At 42.5% G+C, this 18,068-nt stretch overlaps 1 protein-coding gene across 1 annotated transcript in view; it reads left to right on the forward strand.

The window, feature by feature from the left end:
* The window catches only part of LOC129181793 (tyrosine-protein kinase CSK-like), a 28,385-nt gene extending 10,633 nt beyond the window's left edge, over positions 1 to 17,752 (forward strand). Inside the window, exons 2-14 of the mRNA XM_054777420.1 lie at positions 614 to 682; positions 770 to 883; positions 957 to 1,069; positions 3,264 to 3,483; positions 7,318 to 7,411; positions 8,395 to 8,460; positions 8,600 to 8,699; positions 10,637 to 10,727; positions 10,811 to 10,884; positions 12,389 to 12,584; positions 12,669 to 12,755; positions 16,692 to 16,832; positions 17,648 to 17,752. Coding sequence (XP_054633395.1) covers positions 614 to 682; positions 770 to 883; positions 957 to 1,069; positions 3,264 to 3,483; positions 7,318 to 7,411; positions 8,395 to 8,460; positions 8,600 to 8,699; positions 10,637 to 10,727; positions 10,811 to 10,884; positions 12,389 to 12,584; positions 12,669 to 12,755; positions 16,692 to 16,832; positions 17,648 to 17,737 — 1,455 coding nt within the window. The 3' untranslated portion in view covers positions 17,738 to 17,752. The remainder of the gene's footprint in view (positions 1 to 613; positions 683 to 769; positions 884 to 956; positions 1,070 to 3,263; positions 3,484 to 7,317; positions 7,412 to 8,394; positions 8,461 to 8,599; positions 8,700 to 10,636; positions 10,728 to 10,810; positions 10,885 to 12,388; positions 12,585 to 12,668; positions 12,756 to 16,691; positions 16,833 to 17,647) is intronic.
* The last annotated feature ends 316 nt before the right edge of the window (positions 17,753 to 18,068 follow it).

An 18,068-nucleotide genomic window follows, 5' to 3' on the forward strand; every position in this document is an offset into this window, starting at 1 on the left:
TCTTCATTCCACACTTTAACTGCTGTACTTACAGGGGGAGCTTGTTTAAGAAGTTGTCTGTATGTTGGATAAAGGAATATGGAGATGTTGTCAGGCATACTGTAACTTTCACTTTGACACACTTTGTGGCTCAGATATCTGCTGGACAACCAAACCAACATAAACGACACAAAAAAGTTCAAAATAACAATTTATTTACAAATATAACACAAATGTGTGTGTGTGTGTGTGTGTGTGTGTGTGTGTGTGTGTGTGTGTGTGTGTGTGTGTGTGTGTGTGTGTGAATGCGTTAAAACTTCCCTCCAGTGGTAACTTTCTGCACGCTACATTCCTGGATGCTCTGATCCTTCCTGACTTCTGTGTTTCACTGCGGCATCATGAGCACCCTGATCTAGAGCTATCTGAATGCTCGCTAAGTCGCTAAATTGGCAACACTCATCCCTTCTGGTGTGCCTTTATCCTGTGGGGACAACAATGCTTAGCGCAACCTCCTGTGTTGAGCTGTAGCAACAAGCTACATTTTTATGAGTGAGGTCGAACTGGTAGCGCCAAATCTGTACATGAATGTAAGACTGTCCTAATTCCTGTATTACAACTCTGATTGCTGATTTAGGTGTGTGCGCTGGTTCTAGTTTATAGAACCACGAGACCAATGAGGGCGAACCATCACAACATGGCCAAGGTGAAACACGCACACGGAGCTTTGTCTTATACTGTACATGATATTTTTACAAAAGCTAGAAAATATCGATGTGTGTGATTTCCGTAGACTCCTTGGTCCAAAGGCACAGAGTGTGTGGCCACATTCAACTTTAAAGGCTCATTGGAGCACCACCTCCCTTTCAACCAAGGAGATGTGTTGACTATCGTGACAGCCACAGAGGTAAATCATATTCTTTTGGTTTTAAAGTTGGAAACACTGCTAAATTCTTCTCGTTTATTCATTTTCATTGAAGGATCCACATTGGTACATAGCCAAAAATGCGGCTGGACGTGAAGGGACGATTCCCGCCAGCCGCGTGCAGAAATATGAACACGTGGAAGCTGCTGGCAAGCTGAATCTCATGCCGTGAGTGCCCAAGCAGGATGTCTGTCACTTGAATGCACCAAGTCATCACATTTATTATGAAGTGCTGTGATACGGAGAAGGAGAAGCATCCACTGAGCTCTGCTTCTTCATACTTCTTTTCGGACCTTTTGAATTGTGCAACTAACTTGTGTGACGTACAGTCGTCCCTCGCCACATCGCGCCTCACTCGATCACAGCTTTTCAAAAATGTATTAATAAATAGATCATGCTGTTTCTTGATTGAATATGGCCTATTATGACTACAAAAATATGCATATTCAGGCAAATGTTCCATATGTTTTTCTCAAATGAAGCGCTTTCAACCATAAAATGGCTAAATTAAGTCAAATCCAAATAAAAGGCATTCAGAAGATGCACTGGAAGATGTGATGGTGTGTAGTATTCTACAGAGGTCACAAGGTGTCAGTAATGTTATGTCATGTTCAGTGAGACACACAAGTATCAGACTTGACCAACAGGCTTTTATTGCAGCTTTGAATGAACTCACAACAGGCACGATAATAATGACGTAATCATCATCATAATGATAACACAGGCTGCTGTTGCAATCATAAACCCTGCAAGCTAGAGCTTAATGATATGTTTTTTTTCAGGGCTGATACCCATGTTTAGTAGTCAAGGAGGCGGCTAACCGAAATGTGGAGCGGGTATTCATTTGCAGTAGAAGTGAAAATATTGGTGAATACTACAAACTCCAGCTTTTACCTTAATTTCACTCCAATTATTTTGCTTGTTCTTAGTATTATGCAGTACAAGTATTGTAATGACCAGACATGTGCTTGCTTGCAGTGTGCCGTTAGGGTACACGCAGTTATGCCAGGTGTGCGGACGGTTGGCAAGTCTAACCTGCGAGGCTAATGTAAGTCGTTGTCATTGCGGTGTGTAACGTGAGCCGCACACAGAAATAAACCGTGTCACTCCCAGCATTATTGCAGTGCCTTCAGCGGGGTTACACTTGCTCCGCTCCGCTCGCTCACGACGCATTTGTGGGCGCAAGACGAACAGATCACGTGACCGGTTAGAACATTGCATTTCTTCATATTGCGATGTTATCGCTGATGCGAAGTCAAGGCAGCGTATTTAAAAGGTTTCAGCAATTTTCCCATTTTCCAATGAATCATGACGTGGTAGTCTCACAAACAAAAGTGTAGAAAGCACATGTTTCTGCAGTGGAGCGCGGAGAAAAAAAGCGCAGACATCAAACAAGTGACCTTTTAATATAACTCGCTACTACAAGTGAACAGATCTTACTGCTCACTTAGTTTGGATTGGAATGATAAAGATGAAAGTTGCATTTGCATGTCGCGTGTCGCCCATCTCAAGTCAGGATGTGTGGCCGATGGGCGGTACAGGCGGGATACTCAGTCACCACTTGACCAAAGCAAACATATGATGTGGTGGGTCATATCAGCACTGTGCCTCAGCCCCCCGGTTACAAAAGAAAGTAAATCACAACAGTAATTGTTAAAAAAAAGCAGATTTTGTTGTTATTCTATTATATTCATTACATCGCAGACCAAGAGTCTCAAACATGTTATTTCACTGCTGCATTGTGAAATTAAAAGGAGGGAATTGTGAGATCGGACTATTTTCAGCATTTGTGCATATAACTCCACGGGTTGAGACCGCCGCTTTACTTTGCCGCAGAGGCGCAACAGCGAATCAGCAGGGGAGCTCAATATACTCTAGAGCAGGGTCACCAACACGTTGCCCACAAGCACCAGGTAGCCCCCCACAACCACACGCTAGTTCTCTTTCAGGGTTTTAGTTAATGTGAGGCACACAGGAAAGAAATGCATTTGGCCAATTTTTTGTTGTTGTTTGTTTTAATGGAAAACGTGAGTTGTGGATACCACAAACAAAAACAATCATCTTCAATTTGTTTGGCTCGAAATAAGCTTTACAAATAAACGTTACAAAAATGAGTTGCTCTGGGCCATTTCAATTTTGCCAATGTACTGTAGTTCTCACAAGAAAGTAGGTTGGCGACTCCTGCCGAAGAGCATCGCAACATCTGTGGTGTCCGTCCACACCCTTATCAATACCACAAGATTCTACGAACCAAAGGTTTTTTTTTTCAGAACAGTGTACAAGAACTGAGGGTGAGGCAAAATTTAGGTGAAAATTTCTGTGTCTAGGATTACTGATGGTTGCTCTGTGCTTGTTATCGCAGGTGGTTTCACGGCAAAATATCACGGTTACAAGCTGAGCACTTGCTTTGCCCCCCAGAGATGGGCCTCTTCCTGGTGCGAGAGAGCACCAACCATCCAGGAGACTACACGCTGTGTTTGAGCACCAGTGACAAAGTGGAGCACTACCATATCAAATACTTCAAAGGAAAGCTCACCATCGATGAGGAAGTCTACTTTGACAACCTCATCCAGCTGGTTGAGGTACACCCTAAAAATGTCATGTTTATTTGGTGCATGCTTAGTATTTTTTAAAGTCCAGCTCACACGTACTGGGTGCATGTGTAAGAACCCCGATGCTGCAATCATTACAGTACAGTGTGTACAGTACCATTACTGACACCGAGTGACCAGTGCAAAGTACTACATATCTTCACAACATATTTCAATGTCTTATATTTGTACTTTAAAGGGATAGCTTGGATTTTTGGACATGGAGTTGTATGGCATCCCCATCACGAGTATAGTACAGCGACGGTGACTTCCCCCCCACCCCCAGTTGGCCCTGTGAGTCCAGTTCTGCTCAGAGGTCCGTGACAAGGAACGCGGTTCCGCCTAGTTGCTGGGGCCATTTAAGTAAAGAGTTAGGCTTCTCGAAACAACGTGCATTCGAAAGAGTAATACACGTGCATCACAAAACTACCTCCTCTAAAATATCAGACCTTACAAAACGCTCTGCGTTGTATTTGTCCCCCCGCGCCTCTGCGTTCATGTGTATGTGACGAAGACGCTCACATCTTTGTTATTCTTGTGGTAATGATGGCTTTTTCTTGTTAATTTACAACTTTTTCTTGTAATATTGTGGCTTTATTCTTGTAAAATTACTGCTTATTTTTCCGTTTTTGCTGTTGTTATTTTTAGAATGTGCCACAGGCCAATAAAAAATGGCCCCCCGGTTTGACTCTGGTTTCCCCTTTTTCCCCTTTCATTGAGGGCCACATAGTAGTGGCTGCCCTCGGGGGCCACTTGTAACTGTCCGTATACTGTATATTCATATGCCCATGCCCATGCATTTGATTGTTATATTTTTGATTAACAAATGAATGGATACCTTGCTTTTGAAATGAGAAGTGAAGTGAGAATGTAAGGTGACATGCACCTTACATGCAAAAGTATTTAGTCAGCCACCAATTGCGCACGTAGAAGATGAGAGGTCTCCCATCTTCATCATAGGTGAACCTCAACTATGAGAGACAAAATGAGAACAAGAAAATCCAGAACATCACATTGTCTGATTTTTAAAGAATGTATTTGCTAATGATGGTGGAAAATAAGTATTTGGTCACCTACCAACAAGCACGATTTCTGGCTCTCACACACCTGTAACTTCTTCTTGAAGAGGCTCCTCTGTCCTCCACTCGTTACCTGTACTAATGGTACATATTTGAACTCATTATCAGTATAAAAGACACCTGTCCACAACCTCAGACAGTCAGACTCCAAACTCCACTATGGCCAAGACCAAAGAGCTGTCAAAGGACACCAGAAACAGAAGTGTAGACCTGCACCAGGCTGGGAAGACTGAACCTGCAAGAGGTAAGCAGCTTGCTGTGAAGGAATCAAGTGTGGGAGCAATGATTAGAAAGTAGAGGACATACAAGACCACAGATCATCTCCCTCCATCTGGGGCTCCACGCGAGATCTCACCCCGTGGGGTCGAAATGATCACATGAATGGTGAGCAAGAATCCCAGAACCAGCCGGGGGGACCTAGTGAATGACCAAAGTAAAAAGGCCCCCATCAGTAAGACACTATGCTGCCAGGGACTGAAACCCTGCAGTGCAGATGTGTCCCCCTGATCCAGAAGAGGATTGGGAGAATGTGATATGGTCACATGAAACCAAAATAGAACGTTTTGGTAGAAACTCAACTTGTCGTGTTTGGAGGAGAAAGAATGCTGAGTTGAATCCAAAGAACACCATACCTACTGTGAAGCATGGGGGTGGAAACATCATGCTTTGGGGCTGTTGTTCTACAGAGGGACCAGGACGACTGATCCGTGTGAAGGAAAGGATGGATGGGGCCATGTGTCGTGCGATTTTGAGTGAAAACCTCATTCCATCAGCAAGGGCATTGAAGATGAAACGTAGCTGGTCTTTCAGCATGATGATGATCCCAAACACACCGCCCGGGCAACCAAGGGGTGGCCTCGTAAGAAGCATTTCAAGGTCCTGGAGTGGCCTAGTCAGTCTCCACATCTCAACCCCATAGACAATCTTTGGGGGGAGTTGAAAGTCTATGTTGCCCAGCGAAAGGTCATCTCATTCTTTCGGTCACGACCCAAAGCTCATGACCATCGGTGAGGGTGGGAACATAGATCGACCGGTAAATTGAGAACTTTCTAGCTCAGCACTCTCTTCACCACGACGGTCCGCTACAGCGACTGCATTACTCGTGAACAAGATCCCGAGATACTGGAACTCCTCCACCTGGGGCAGGACCTCATTCCCAACCCGTAGGTTGCGATCCACCCTTTTCCCACTGAGAACCATGGCCTCAGATTGGGAGGTGCTGAGTCTCATCCCAGAAGCTTCACACTCACATGCAAACCGTCCCAGTAAACGTTGAAGGTGGCAGCCCGATGAAGCCATCAGGACCACATCGTCTGCAAATAGCAGAGACCAGATCCTAAGGCCCCCGAACTGGACTTCGTCGATGCCTTGGCTGCGCCTTAAATTGCGTCCATGAAAATAATGAACAGAATCGGTGACAAAGGGCCGCCTTGGCAGAGGCCAACGTTCACCGGAAACAGGCTTGTAAGACACCTTTATTAGTTTTGGACTTTTTAGAAGTCAGATGAACATACTCAGATGCAATTTCAAACTAGTTCTCTCTCTTGCATGTGTGTGCTTCTGGAGTGGCGCCGGTGTTATGCGCACGCACCAGTCTCTGAGGCAGGGGTCTCAAACTCACAGACCGCAGGCCATTTGCGGCCCACCAAATCGTATCTTGCGGCCCACGACTGGACATTTGAGAGTAGTGTAACTGCAGCCCGCAACATCGGGGCAAGCTCAGTGTTTCTTCCATACTTCCAGGGGCAAGTAAACACCAACAATGAACTACCAGTGGTGTTATCACATGGATGTATTGGGAATGGTATCGTATCGTGAGGTACCCTGAGATTCCCAGCCCTACTCCCAATACTTGATGCAGCCCAGTCTCACCCACACTCTACCTCCACTGGCCCAGCGGGAAATGGAGTTTGAGAACCCTGCAGTAAGGCAAGATATAACCTGGGCTTATTTGTGGCCAAGTGGCTCCTGATTGTGTAGAAATTGCTAAATTGCTACTAGCTGTTCAAGCTAATATGCATCCATGTTTGTTGGCTTTCACTCTGGCTACTCTGACTTTTAATGACTCACTGGTGCTCAACAAAACTTTCAGTGAGTTTCAGTGACTCGCGGGTACGCTTCACCGACTCATGACTGCTCGACAAAGTCGCGGGTTTCACTTACTCACGGGTACTCAGAGAAGACTCAAGTTTCACTCTCACTGGTGCGCGACAAAGGCGCAATTTTCAGTGACTCACAGATACTCGGCAAAGATAAGATAAGATATTCCAAATTACAGGTTCACAACAGTGCAAAATCACGGTAACACAAATCAAGACGTTATATACACAATTTACAGCTGTGTACATGTTGATCAAGGTTTATTGCACGTTTTATTACACAGTTATTGTACGGTTATTTTACAGGATTTTTGTTATGGAGTCTGGCATCTGCAGGAAGGAAAGACCTGCGACACCTCTCCTTCACACACTTTGGATGTATCATTCTGTCACTAATGGAGCTCCATAGTGCAGCGAGTGTGTGTCGGAGGGGGTGGGAGTCTTTGTTCATCATGGAGGACAGCTTGGCTGTCATCCTCCTCTTGCCCACCTCCTCCACCCGTTCCAGAGAAGAACAGTTGGCCTTCTTTACCAGTTTGTCCAGCCTCTTCCTGTCAGCTGCTGTCATTTTACATCAGATCCCGTGGGCTACCAGTTGACATTCCCTGCCTTAGAATCATTTGAATGTTTCAATTTTCTCTTCAAAGCACTACAAGAACAATGCTGATGGTCTGTGCACCAGTCTAAACAAGCCAAAGTTGAAGCAAGAGACTGTAGCAGTCCAAGATGAGTTTTTGAGGGGTGAGTTGACTTGAATACAGTGTTCCCTCGCTTCATCGTGGTTCACCATTCACAGACTCGCTGGTTCGCAGATTAAGAGCAATTTTACATATTTTGCTTTTGAACAGCGTATGAATGTGCATTGTGCTCTGAGCTCTTGTGGCCTATTAGAGCCAACTGTCAGTGATGCGTTGCGCTGTGTCTGTTATTGTATTTACTACTGCTCCCAGTAGAGGGTGTTGTACACTCACGTGAGACTTTAAGACGTCTCAGTGTGTGTTTACGTGCCTGTGCAGCACACTTGGAAAGGAAGCCACAGTAGACAACAGCTGGCTAAATGTAGAGCCACAACAGTTCTGATTGGCTAAGGAAGAACCTGCCCATTGTGTTCTGCGTCCTGATTGGCTGTAGACCATTGCCAATCAATATCTGTGCCGTTTTCTGTTGCGGTCAACTGTGCGAGCTGCTTGCTAACCGCCAGTGAACAATAGAAGATAAAGAAGAGGCCAACCGGCTAAATGAATCTTTGGTTGAAGGAGTAGGACGAGGGGGAGGACAACGACAGGAGCTGTTCGTTTTGACACGGATACAAAAATGCTCTGACCAAAAACTCCTGTGGAGTGAAATACGCATGAGTCACTTCATCATTTCTTGTGTCCAACCTAGTAGGTTGATCAATAAGATTCAAACAAATAAATGACTCAATGAAAATCGAGGGTGTTTAAACAAGAGTGAAATGTCAGAACATGTCGATGCCCGTCTGAGAAAAGTGTATAACGTGTATGGTGAGAAGTTTCCCAGCCTTAGAACGTATAAACGGTAATCATTGTACAAAAATGAAGTTGGCTACTTTGTGGATTTCACTTATTGAGGGCTATTTTGGGAACCTATCCCCCGCGATCAACGAGGGAGCACGGCAATTGAGTGAATACTTGAGTTATTTACAGCCGGAAAGATTGTAGTTTGTGGCTGCGTCATGTCGCCTGTCTTTAATTCGCCAACAGGTGGCTGGGTGATGAACAGAAAGCACCTCAAATTACAGAAGGTCATTGGAAGGGGAGAGTTTGGAGGTGAGTAACGTCTGGGTTGATGTTCATTATGAGCGCCTATGAGAGGAGCGTGTGTTGAAGAGGAGAACATCAAAGATCATTGCTGCTACGTCGGCACACATTTTGCTGAGCGCATTTTTTCTGCGTGTGATCTTTGCAGAGGTCATGTTGGCTGACTACAAAGGGAACAAAGTAGCTGTGAAGTGCATTAAAAACGACGCCACCGCACAGGCCTTCATTGCAGAGGCTTCTGTCATGATGTAAGTTCACTAATATGGAAATGCTCAGAGAGATGTTGCTGTGTCTTTGTAAGATTTCCAGTTGTAAAAATGGCCTCCTACTAGCCCCGAATAGCCGTAGCATCTGAAGTATACACCAGAAGCTGAAGTTGTGAGCTCATCATATTTAGTCCAAGTACCACAAGACAGTCCGACAGCATTTCCTTCCCCCTCCCCCACACACACAACAGGCCACACCACCAATTCAACCAGACCCCTATATATATATATATACAGTATATATATATGTATATGTATATATATATGTGTATGTATATATATATATATATATATATATATATATATATATATATATACATACACATATATATGTATATGTGTATATATATATATATGTGTATATATATATATATATATATATGTGTATATATATATATATATATATATATATATATATGTGTGTGTGTATATATATATATATATATATATATATATATATATATATATATATATATATATATATATATATGTATATATATAGTGAGAGCCCAACCATAACTGCTTCATTGGAGGGTGAGGTAGTTGCTACACAAGTCATATTTACATTTTCCAAATCCTTCCTTTATGTTACAAATGCATTTTAATGTGAGTTCATTTAGGTTTTAATTTCTGTATACGTTAACCTCTATAATATACAGTATGTAACTATGTTTACAAAAAGAACTGCATAGTTAACCCTCCCCTCCTCCAGGTGAAACTTGGGAGAGTCCAATCCGGGTGATGACATGCACCTGGCCTGCACTCACATGGGCGCGCTGCCATGCTTGTGCCCCAACCAATCACCTCAAAGAAAGGAGAAACTGATGAGAAATTAGAAACAACCAATAAGTTCTATGTGAAAAATTAACTAATTAAGGATCCAATCATTAGCCGTTAACAACGATTAACAGGCAAAAAGATATAATATGAATGAAGGACTAACCAAAATACCATAAGAAACTAGATACATTGTACACAAATAGAAAAGTGAGAGTGTGTAGGCGGGGCATACACCTGATCAGTGAGGGAGGGTTGGCGCTGACACCAAAAGATGTTTGAAAAAAGCAACAACAAAATGAAAACCCATATCAAATCAGATGACATGAAGTTGTGATTATCAAACGCCACACAGCAACTTTTCTGAACCGCCACCATCTTGGCTGTGACATCACGTGGAGAGACAAAACAGCCACCGGAGCACCGCAAAGCGATGACAGAGAAATGTGGCCTATTATTAGTAAAAGAATGCATACTTGAACAAATGTTACAGAAGTTTGACCTAAATTAACCCATTCACTCCCGGCCATTTTTCGAAAGACAACAATTTTGACTGATCTTTCAAGGCATATTGTGTTCTGGCTATATAAACATGGGACCTACCAAAATAAAGATTAGGTTCTTGTCTTTCATCAGAAAAAAAAGTTTGTTTCTACCTTTTTCTTTAGTAATCAGCAGTAGAACGTCGGTACGTTTCTCTTAATCTCACCGCTGTTATGTGATGTTGTCACTAATCTTCCGCCTTGCAGCTCCACACACAAATGCACTAATTTGCACACCACACACAGCAGGTGGCGCTGCTGATGCAATTTAAGGCAGCTGCAATGTAAATTGTGTTGTAAATATGTGACTGTCAGCCTGTTACATTGAGTAATGACCTCCTTCCATTTCCAATGGCTTGGCAAACTCGTACTGAGTTGTCTCATAGTTCATGATTGGTTCGTGTCAAATAAAGAGCTGCCTGGTCCTCACGGACTCGTGTGAGCCACAATACGCCATTTCATGACGTGGATCTGTGCGGCTTATACACGGGTGCGGCTTATGTGCCGGAATTTCCGCTAGTTATAATTGAATAATTATTCACTCCATTGAGTATAATATGAACATGAACAACTGAAAAACCACGTAATTTATTCTCAAAGGAAACTATGTCACAATAACTTGGTGAAGCTGCACGGAGTGATCACAGAGGACGACGGCAGTTTATTCATCATCACGGAATACATGACAAAGGTGGGTGTCGGACTGTCTCACCCACGGCCTCACGACCTGACTTATGCATTTGTGTGTGTGCGTGTGTATGTGTGCGTTTGCAGGGTACCTTGGTGGACTACCTACGTTCCAGAGGACGGACTGTACTCGGTGAAGTTGCTCTTCTTAATTTTTCCCTGTGAGTAGTTGCAACTACACAGTGTCACAGTTTTTCAAAAATATATTCATGCATAAATGATGCTGTTTTGTGGTGGAATACGACCTATATTTGTTAAAAAATATGCATATTTAAGCAAATGTTCCATATTTTTTGCAAGTTAAGCATTTTCAAGCATAGAAATGGCCAACTGAAGTGAAACACGAAAATGGGGCATTGAGAAGACAAATTCAAGGATGTTGTGAAAATATGTAGTACTTTCCACTGGTCACTCGGTGTCAGTAGTATTACTGTAATGTTGGGTGAGACACACAAGCACCAGACTTGTTTGCCGGAGCAGCAGCTTTTTATTGCAGATTTGAATGATCTCACAGCAGGCCCAACAATCCCTGACGCGGGCTGCTGTTGTGGCCGCAAGCCACGTCAAGCTGAAACTCATCTCTCAACCCCCAACTTCCTGTCCGCCGCCCACTCAGCTCCCCTAGCGCCGGAACACATTTACAGCAACACACACGAGATTTTTTTTATTATGTCTACTGTATTTGGGGAATTTGTTTAAGGCGGTGTTATAGGGTTGTTATTTCATGTGTAGAGGTTTCTAATAATGTTCAAAAACGTATTTAAAGGGTCGTAAACAGGTGCAAACTTCAAAAATATTGCATGCATAAATAAGCATTCCAAATTCACAGAAAGTCACTTATCATAGTCGGGACTGGAATCAATTAACGGCGATTAACAAGGGATTACTGTGTTACTGTATATGTCACTTTATTTTATTTAGCACATTTTATAAACAAAGAGCTGCACAGACTAGTGCAACCATAAATAGTAAGAAGTAAAAATAGAAATTACTACAGTAAAACTAAACGATCAAATAAAAACAAAGGCACTAAAATCAGTCAAATATTTGAAACAAGAAGTCAAAACAATAAAAACAATAAATGCAAGAAATATGCAAAAAAAAAGAAATGAATTACATTAAAAGTAAAAGCAATAAAAGCAATTAAAAGTAAAAAAATAAAAAATAAAGACACAGAGGACCATACGACTCACGCTGAGTTAAAAGCCAGAGAATAAAAGGGGGTTTTAAGACGAGACTTAAAGCTTTCAATTGTGGGAACCGTTGTTTCGTGAGGGGGGAGAGTGTTCCACAGCTTGGGGCCAACTACCACCAGTTGGAGCTGTCCTCCGGACCTCAGTGTGCGCGCTGGAGTGTAAATTTGGATGAGGTCCGAGATGTACTGGGGGGCCAGTCCATTCAACGCCTTAAAAGCAAACAATACAAACTTGAAATTGATTCTAAAAGGCCCAGGCAACCAGTGCAGGGAGGCTAGAAGTGGGGTGATGTGGTTCCTGTTAAAAGCCGTGCCGCAGACTTCTGGACTAACTGTAAGCGAGACAGCTGATGTAGCTCAGGTGGATATTGTGATACACATTAGCACTCCTTGGATTTCTGCAAGTATTACTGTACTTTTATTATGACCATGACCAATACCTAGCTGAATCTTCCTCTCCTCCTGTGCAGAAATGTGTGTGAGGCCATGGTGTATTTGGAGGCCAATAACTTTGTCCACCGCGACCTTGCAGCCCGTAATGTTCTTTTATCAGAGGACCATGTTGCCAAAGTCAGTGACTTTGGTTTGACCAAGAAGGCGTCTTCCGTTCAGGATACTAACAAGCTACCTGTGAAGTGGACGTCACCAGAGGCCCTCAGAGAAAAGGTGCCCCCTTGTTCAGCGGTGAGTTTTTTTGCGACAATTGTTGAAAAGATTTGAAAATGTCTCCTTTTGTCTCTCTCTCAAAAGAAATTCTCCACCAAATCAGATGTTTGGAGTTACGGTATTTTGCTTTGGGAGATTTACTCATTTGGTCGAATGCCTTACCCCAAAGTTGTAAGTATGCACAATTTAAGAACTCCTTATCCTAATTTAACTTGTGTTAAATACTCCATTTTTGTCTTGCCATTGTCAAGTTTGAAATGGGATTATGTGAGGTCTCAAGCTATCACCTCATTGTGTTTTCCAGTCCATACCACCAAACTACCATCATTTCCAGTGTATAAGCTGCACCCACTGCATTTATAGAGAGAACCAGATTTGTGCACACTGTATATAAGCTGCACCGGACTATAAGCCGCACATGTGCACGTCATAAAAAGGCATATTGTGGCGAGCACGAGTCTGTGAGCACCAGGCAGCTCATTATTTGACGGGAGCCAATCATGAACAATGTGAAAACTCACAACGAGCTTGTCAACCCTCAATACACTCCTGATCAAAATCTTAAGACCGGATGAAAATCTTCAAACCGACCGCTGTCAGGCTCTACGACACCTGCACCACCTGAACCATGTTGTAGTCACGATGCTTTACTTTACTTTACTTTACTGTTCTCTTTGCTTGTCTTGCTTGCTTGCTGCTGTAACAAGTGAATTTCCCCGCTGTGGGATAAATAAAATACATACAATACAATACAATACAAAAATGGCTAGCATTAGCATTTTGCCCATTTGGATCTTAATGAGGTTTTAAGTAGAGCTACAATATGCAAAAACAAGAAAAAACATTTTTACAAAGTCATTTATTGAACACAACAAACTGAAATAGGCTGTTTATCAGCTGATCAAAAGTTTAAGACCACAGGCTATGAAAGCCCAAATGTTGATGTAGTGTCATCATTCCCCCTGTCATGCCCTCCTGATGGTGAAGCTAAGAAGCTTTCTCTTTTCCAACGTGGTGGGATTGTGGGGCTGCATAAGCAAGGCCTCTTGCAGCGTGCCATGGCTGCTGAGGTTTGGTTTGGTTTGGTTTGGTTTAGTTTATTTGAACATGAAGGTTACAATGGAATACATCTCATGAATCATTCTTTGACAGTTCCACATGTCCAAAAGGAGTAGGAAGAAGCAAAGCTTATTTAATCCTACCCCCCATCCATTCTACATCTAGTACAGTACATGTAGTTCACTTCCTGGATTCCATGTCATGTTTTCAGTGATAGTCAGGATAACACATAATAGATAACGGTGAGATAGCCCTCCCCCCAAAAAAAGAAAGAACATTCATAATAATGATAATCATGATGACCATACTAAATAAATAAATAAGAACAAAGCTTTTTCTTTTTTTATTTTTTTTATACACAACAAAGAAAATTATAAAAAAAAAATAAATAAAAAATAAATAAATAAAAAATAAAAATTAATTAAATAAAAAAAAAATTAAAAAAAAATAACGAACCTGACAGAACAATCAGGACTCTTCTGCCTTGTATTTAGCAAACATCAACTGCTTGTATTGTTTTTTGAATTTGCTCATCTCTGTACTTTGTTTGAGTTCTTTACTCAGGTTGGGAGCAGGAAATCACTCATTCTAAGTTTTGGAAAGATCCTGAGCATTTTGGAACAAAAAAGTCACACCTGCGCTGAGCCGGAGGATCCCATTGGCTGTCCATCAAGACACAGGGCGGTCTTCCACCCTCATGAAGGCCCTCACTGGTGCCGACTGCAGCGCAATAACCATCAGACGCCATCTGCAAGAAAAGGCTTTAAAAAACAAATTCAAAGACCTCGTCTCCTTCAACGCCACAAAAGTGCCCGTTTGGACTTTGCCAGGGAGCATCAAACATGGGACATTGAAAGGTGGAACAAAGTTTTCTTCTCTGATGAGAAAAAATGTAACCTTGACGGTCCAGATGGTTTCCAACGTTACTGGCATGACAAGGAGATCCCACCTGAGATGTTTTCTACCCGGCACAGTGGAGGGGGGCCATCATGGTCTGGGGTGCTTTTTCATTCAGTGGAACACCGGAGCTTCAGGTGCTGCGGGGTCGTCAAACGGATGCAGATGTTGGGGCGGGCATCCCTCATGACTGAGGGCCCTCGTGTGTGTGGTACCAGCTGGGTTCTTCAACAGGACAACGCTGCAGTTCACAATGCTGGCTTGACCAAGGACTTCTTCAGGGAGAATAACACCACTCTTTTGGACCATCCTGATTTCAATCCCATAGAGAACATTTGGGATGGATGGCAAGGGAAGTTTCTAAAAATGGCCATCAGTTCCAGACAGTTGATGGCCTTGGTGAAGCCATCTTCACCACTTGGAGCAATGTTCCCACTAGCCTCCTGGAAACACTGGCATCAAGCATGCCCAAAGCCATCTTGGAAGTGATGAACAAGAACGGTGGAGCTCCTCATTACTGAGTCCTACTGACAACATTTTTGGTTATTTGTTGAGCGATGGTCTTAAACATTTGATCAGCTGATAAACAACCTATTCCAGTTTTATTTTTTTTTATTACAATCTCAAATGTTTTTTGTCTCACTCCCCCTTCTTGCTTTTGCATACTGTAGCTCATGAAGATCCAAATGTACAATATGATCATTCTAGACATTTTTCAACTGCTCTTAACATTTTGATCAGGAGTGTACACCAGGCTGAGTCACAGTCTCATCTTAGATAGAAAGCTAAAATCATAATGCGTTTCTTCCCAGCAGGGCAGTTCATTGGCCAATGCCTGGCAGCCATTACAGCCATTGGCCTGCAATTTCCGATGGGTTGACAAGTTCCCTTATAGCTCATGATTGGCTTCTGCCAAAGAAGAACATGGTCATCCATTAGCCGCACCGCTCTTGAAGCCGAAGAGTTAACATTTTAAGAAAAAAGCAGCAGCTTATACAACAGAAATTATGGTAGTTATTTTGAAAGCACATTTTCTGGCAAAAACATAAGCACACCTAAAACAAATACAAAAAATCTTCTTCTCAGTGTATTCAAACTCCATTGTCAGTACAACTTAGACATACAGTGTAGGAATCAGGTTTTTATCTTTCAAAAGAGCTCAAAACCCTGACTCGACTGCAAATCTTTCAAGGACAAATTCGTAGTTACTTAAGATACGGTATGATAAGAAGAAAATCCCTTCAAATAGGATGCAAGGCTTTAGCTGTGATGCCACTGGGGAAGGCAACGCTTTCAGTAACATTCCTTATTGTCGTACACACATAAAGACAACTTAACTACTATACAGTATAAGAAACAACATTATTATTATTATGATTTCATATAGATATACTGTATTACATTATGTATCATCAATACATCTTTGAAGGCGTCCCTTAAATGATTATGTTTGGCTAAACTCCAAATATGACTGTGAATATTCTCATTCATACATCCAGGTCCTTGTATTCTCAGGGCATTGACTCAGTCGCTACTGGACTGCTCAGGGTTCATTGTCCATGCTCAAAGACTAGATAGGACAGCTCTTGTCTGATTAGCCTTCATTATTGGTTCATGCTCAAAGACGAGATAGGACATCTCCCATCTGTCTAGACTTTGTCGGTTCATGCTCCAATACTAGATAGGACAGCTCTGTGACTAGACTCAACCATATATTAGCCTCACAGTCCACTACATAACCAGCCACGGGACCTTGAAGTTTTTTTTTTTCGGAGGAACACACAGGTGAAAACATGGCAAGTGAAGTTGAAGGGAGTTTCTCCAGGGATGCGACTTACTTTGTAGCGGAGAAGAAACAAGTGTGTAGAACTACTGACAGTGGACCTAATGTTGTGAAAGCAGCTGTCCTCAAAGACTGGCTTGCTTTGGACACGCTCTACCATAGTGCCGTAGGTAAGCTTACTTTTAATGTAATGATCACCTCCCAAACAGACAGAGGTCATTACCTCGGCGGAGTTAATAACCTGAACAGTCTAGTTGCAATCAATTCAATGTCCTGAGAATTTAACTCCAAATCGAAACACTTTTAAGTTGTGTGTGTACGGATGTGTGCACAGTAACAATATCAACTCTATTGTTTCCATTGTGTAGCAATTAAAAGAGGTGGGGCCTTTGCTGGAGAGGGGATACCGGATGCCTCCTCCAGATGGATGTCCTGCACCTGTCTATGACATAATGACTGGATGCTGGGACCTGGATCCTGCTTGTCGCCCAACTTTTGAACAGTTGAAGGTGTGGCTACTAAACACCTGCCAGGGTTTGCGGAAAAAATGCACACAGCTGTGACAAAACAAACCCATTTGTGATTTGTCGCCTGCTGTCATCTTGGACTCCAACGTGGGAAGGGAAAAATACCTCCATTGATTTGAGGACAATGTTCACAACCTATTACAGCATTTATAAAGTTCAGAACATGTCTTTATGTTGCTTTGACCCCGATGACCTTTTTTACCGGCTGATTTGAGAAGTGACTCGTTCTTCCTGCCTTCTCTCTGAATGTTTGAGCCTTTTTGTGAAACACTGTGCATTGGTTGTGACATTGTTTGGCAACACTGACATGGTTCAGTCTTTCTCTACCATCATCTGACATGCTTCCTATAAAGAACACCGATGCGGCTTCATGTTTTACCCTTGAATATTTTCTCAATGTTTTGAACCAGCATTGATTGCTTCGGAATATGAATTGTGGTTTAGAAACAAGAGCCAGTATGACATAATGGTGGACCCCCGGACAGTTGCGTGTCAGCATTCACGGCCCGGCAAATTTGCATATACAGTATTTGGCCCAAAAAACACATTTTATATACAGCATATATTCTTAACTTTACCAATTCTGTTTTTCCTCATAGAAAACACATCTTATTTACCATAAGTTGGTAATACCTAATAAATACGTGATCATTTTTACATTTGCGTGTTTATACTTCACTGATGTTTTTTTGTCCAACATCGGTGGCCCTTGAATGCACCATAGTTGGTATGATGTGCAAAAGTGACGCTTCTATATAACTTTTTTTCTTCTTCTTTTCTTTTCCTTGACTGGGAAGGACGTGTATGGCAGAGCTCTGTTGAAGATATTGGAAATTTTTACTTTCCTGACTACACTTCATGAACACAAGATCAGCGCTGCTTGCTGAATCCCCCAACTTTAACTTGGATAGGCGAAGTGTTGAATGACAATGCTGCCTTAGGGAAGCTAAAAACCCTAAAAGAAATACAGCATTATGCAAGGATGTTAAGGTTCTGCAGGATGATATCAGGGCATTTTTGGACGATAACGCTGCCTTGCGCACTGCTCTCAAGGAGGCTAGAAACCCTATGGAAGCTGCCTCGTGTGCTGATCTTAAAGACGCTGTAGACCCCACGAAACAAAATAGAGCATTATGCAATAATGTCAACATTCTACAGGATGATATCAAGGCACTATTGAAGGATAATCCTCCCTTTCTCACCACCCTCGAGGAAGAG

Source organism: Dunckerocampus dactyliophorus, chromosome 5 (assembly GCF_027744805.1).
Source record: "Dunckerocampus dactyliophorus isolate RoL2022-P2 chromosome 5, RoL_Ddac_1.1, whole genome shotgun sequence".
Classification (NCBI taxonomy): domain Eukaryota; kingdom Metazoa; phylum Chordata; class Actinopteri; order Syngnathiformes; family Syngnathidae; genus Dunckerocampus; species Dunckerocampus dactyliophorus.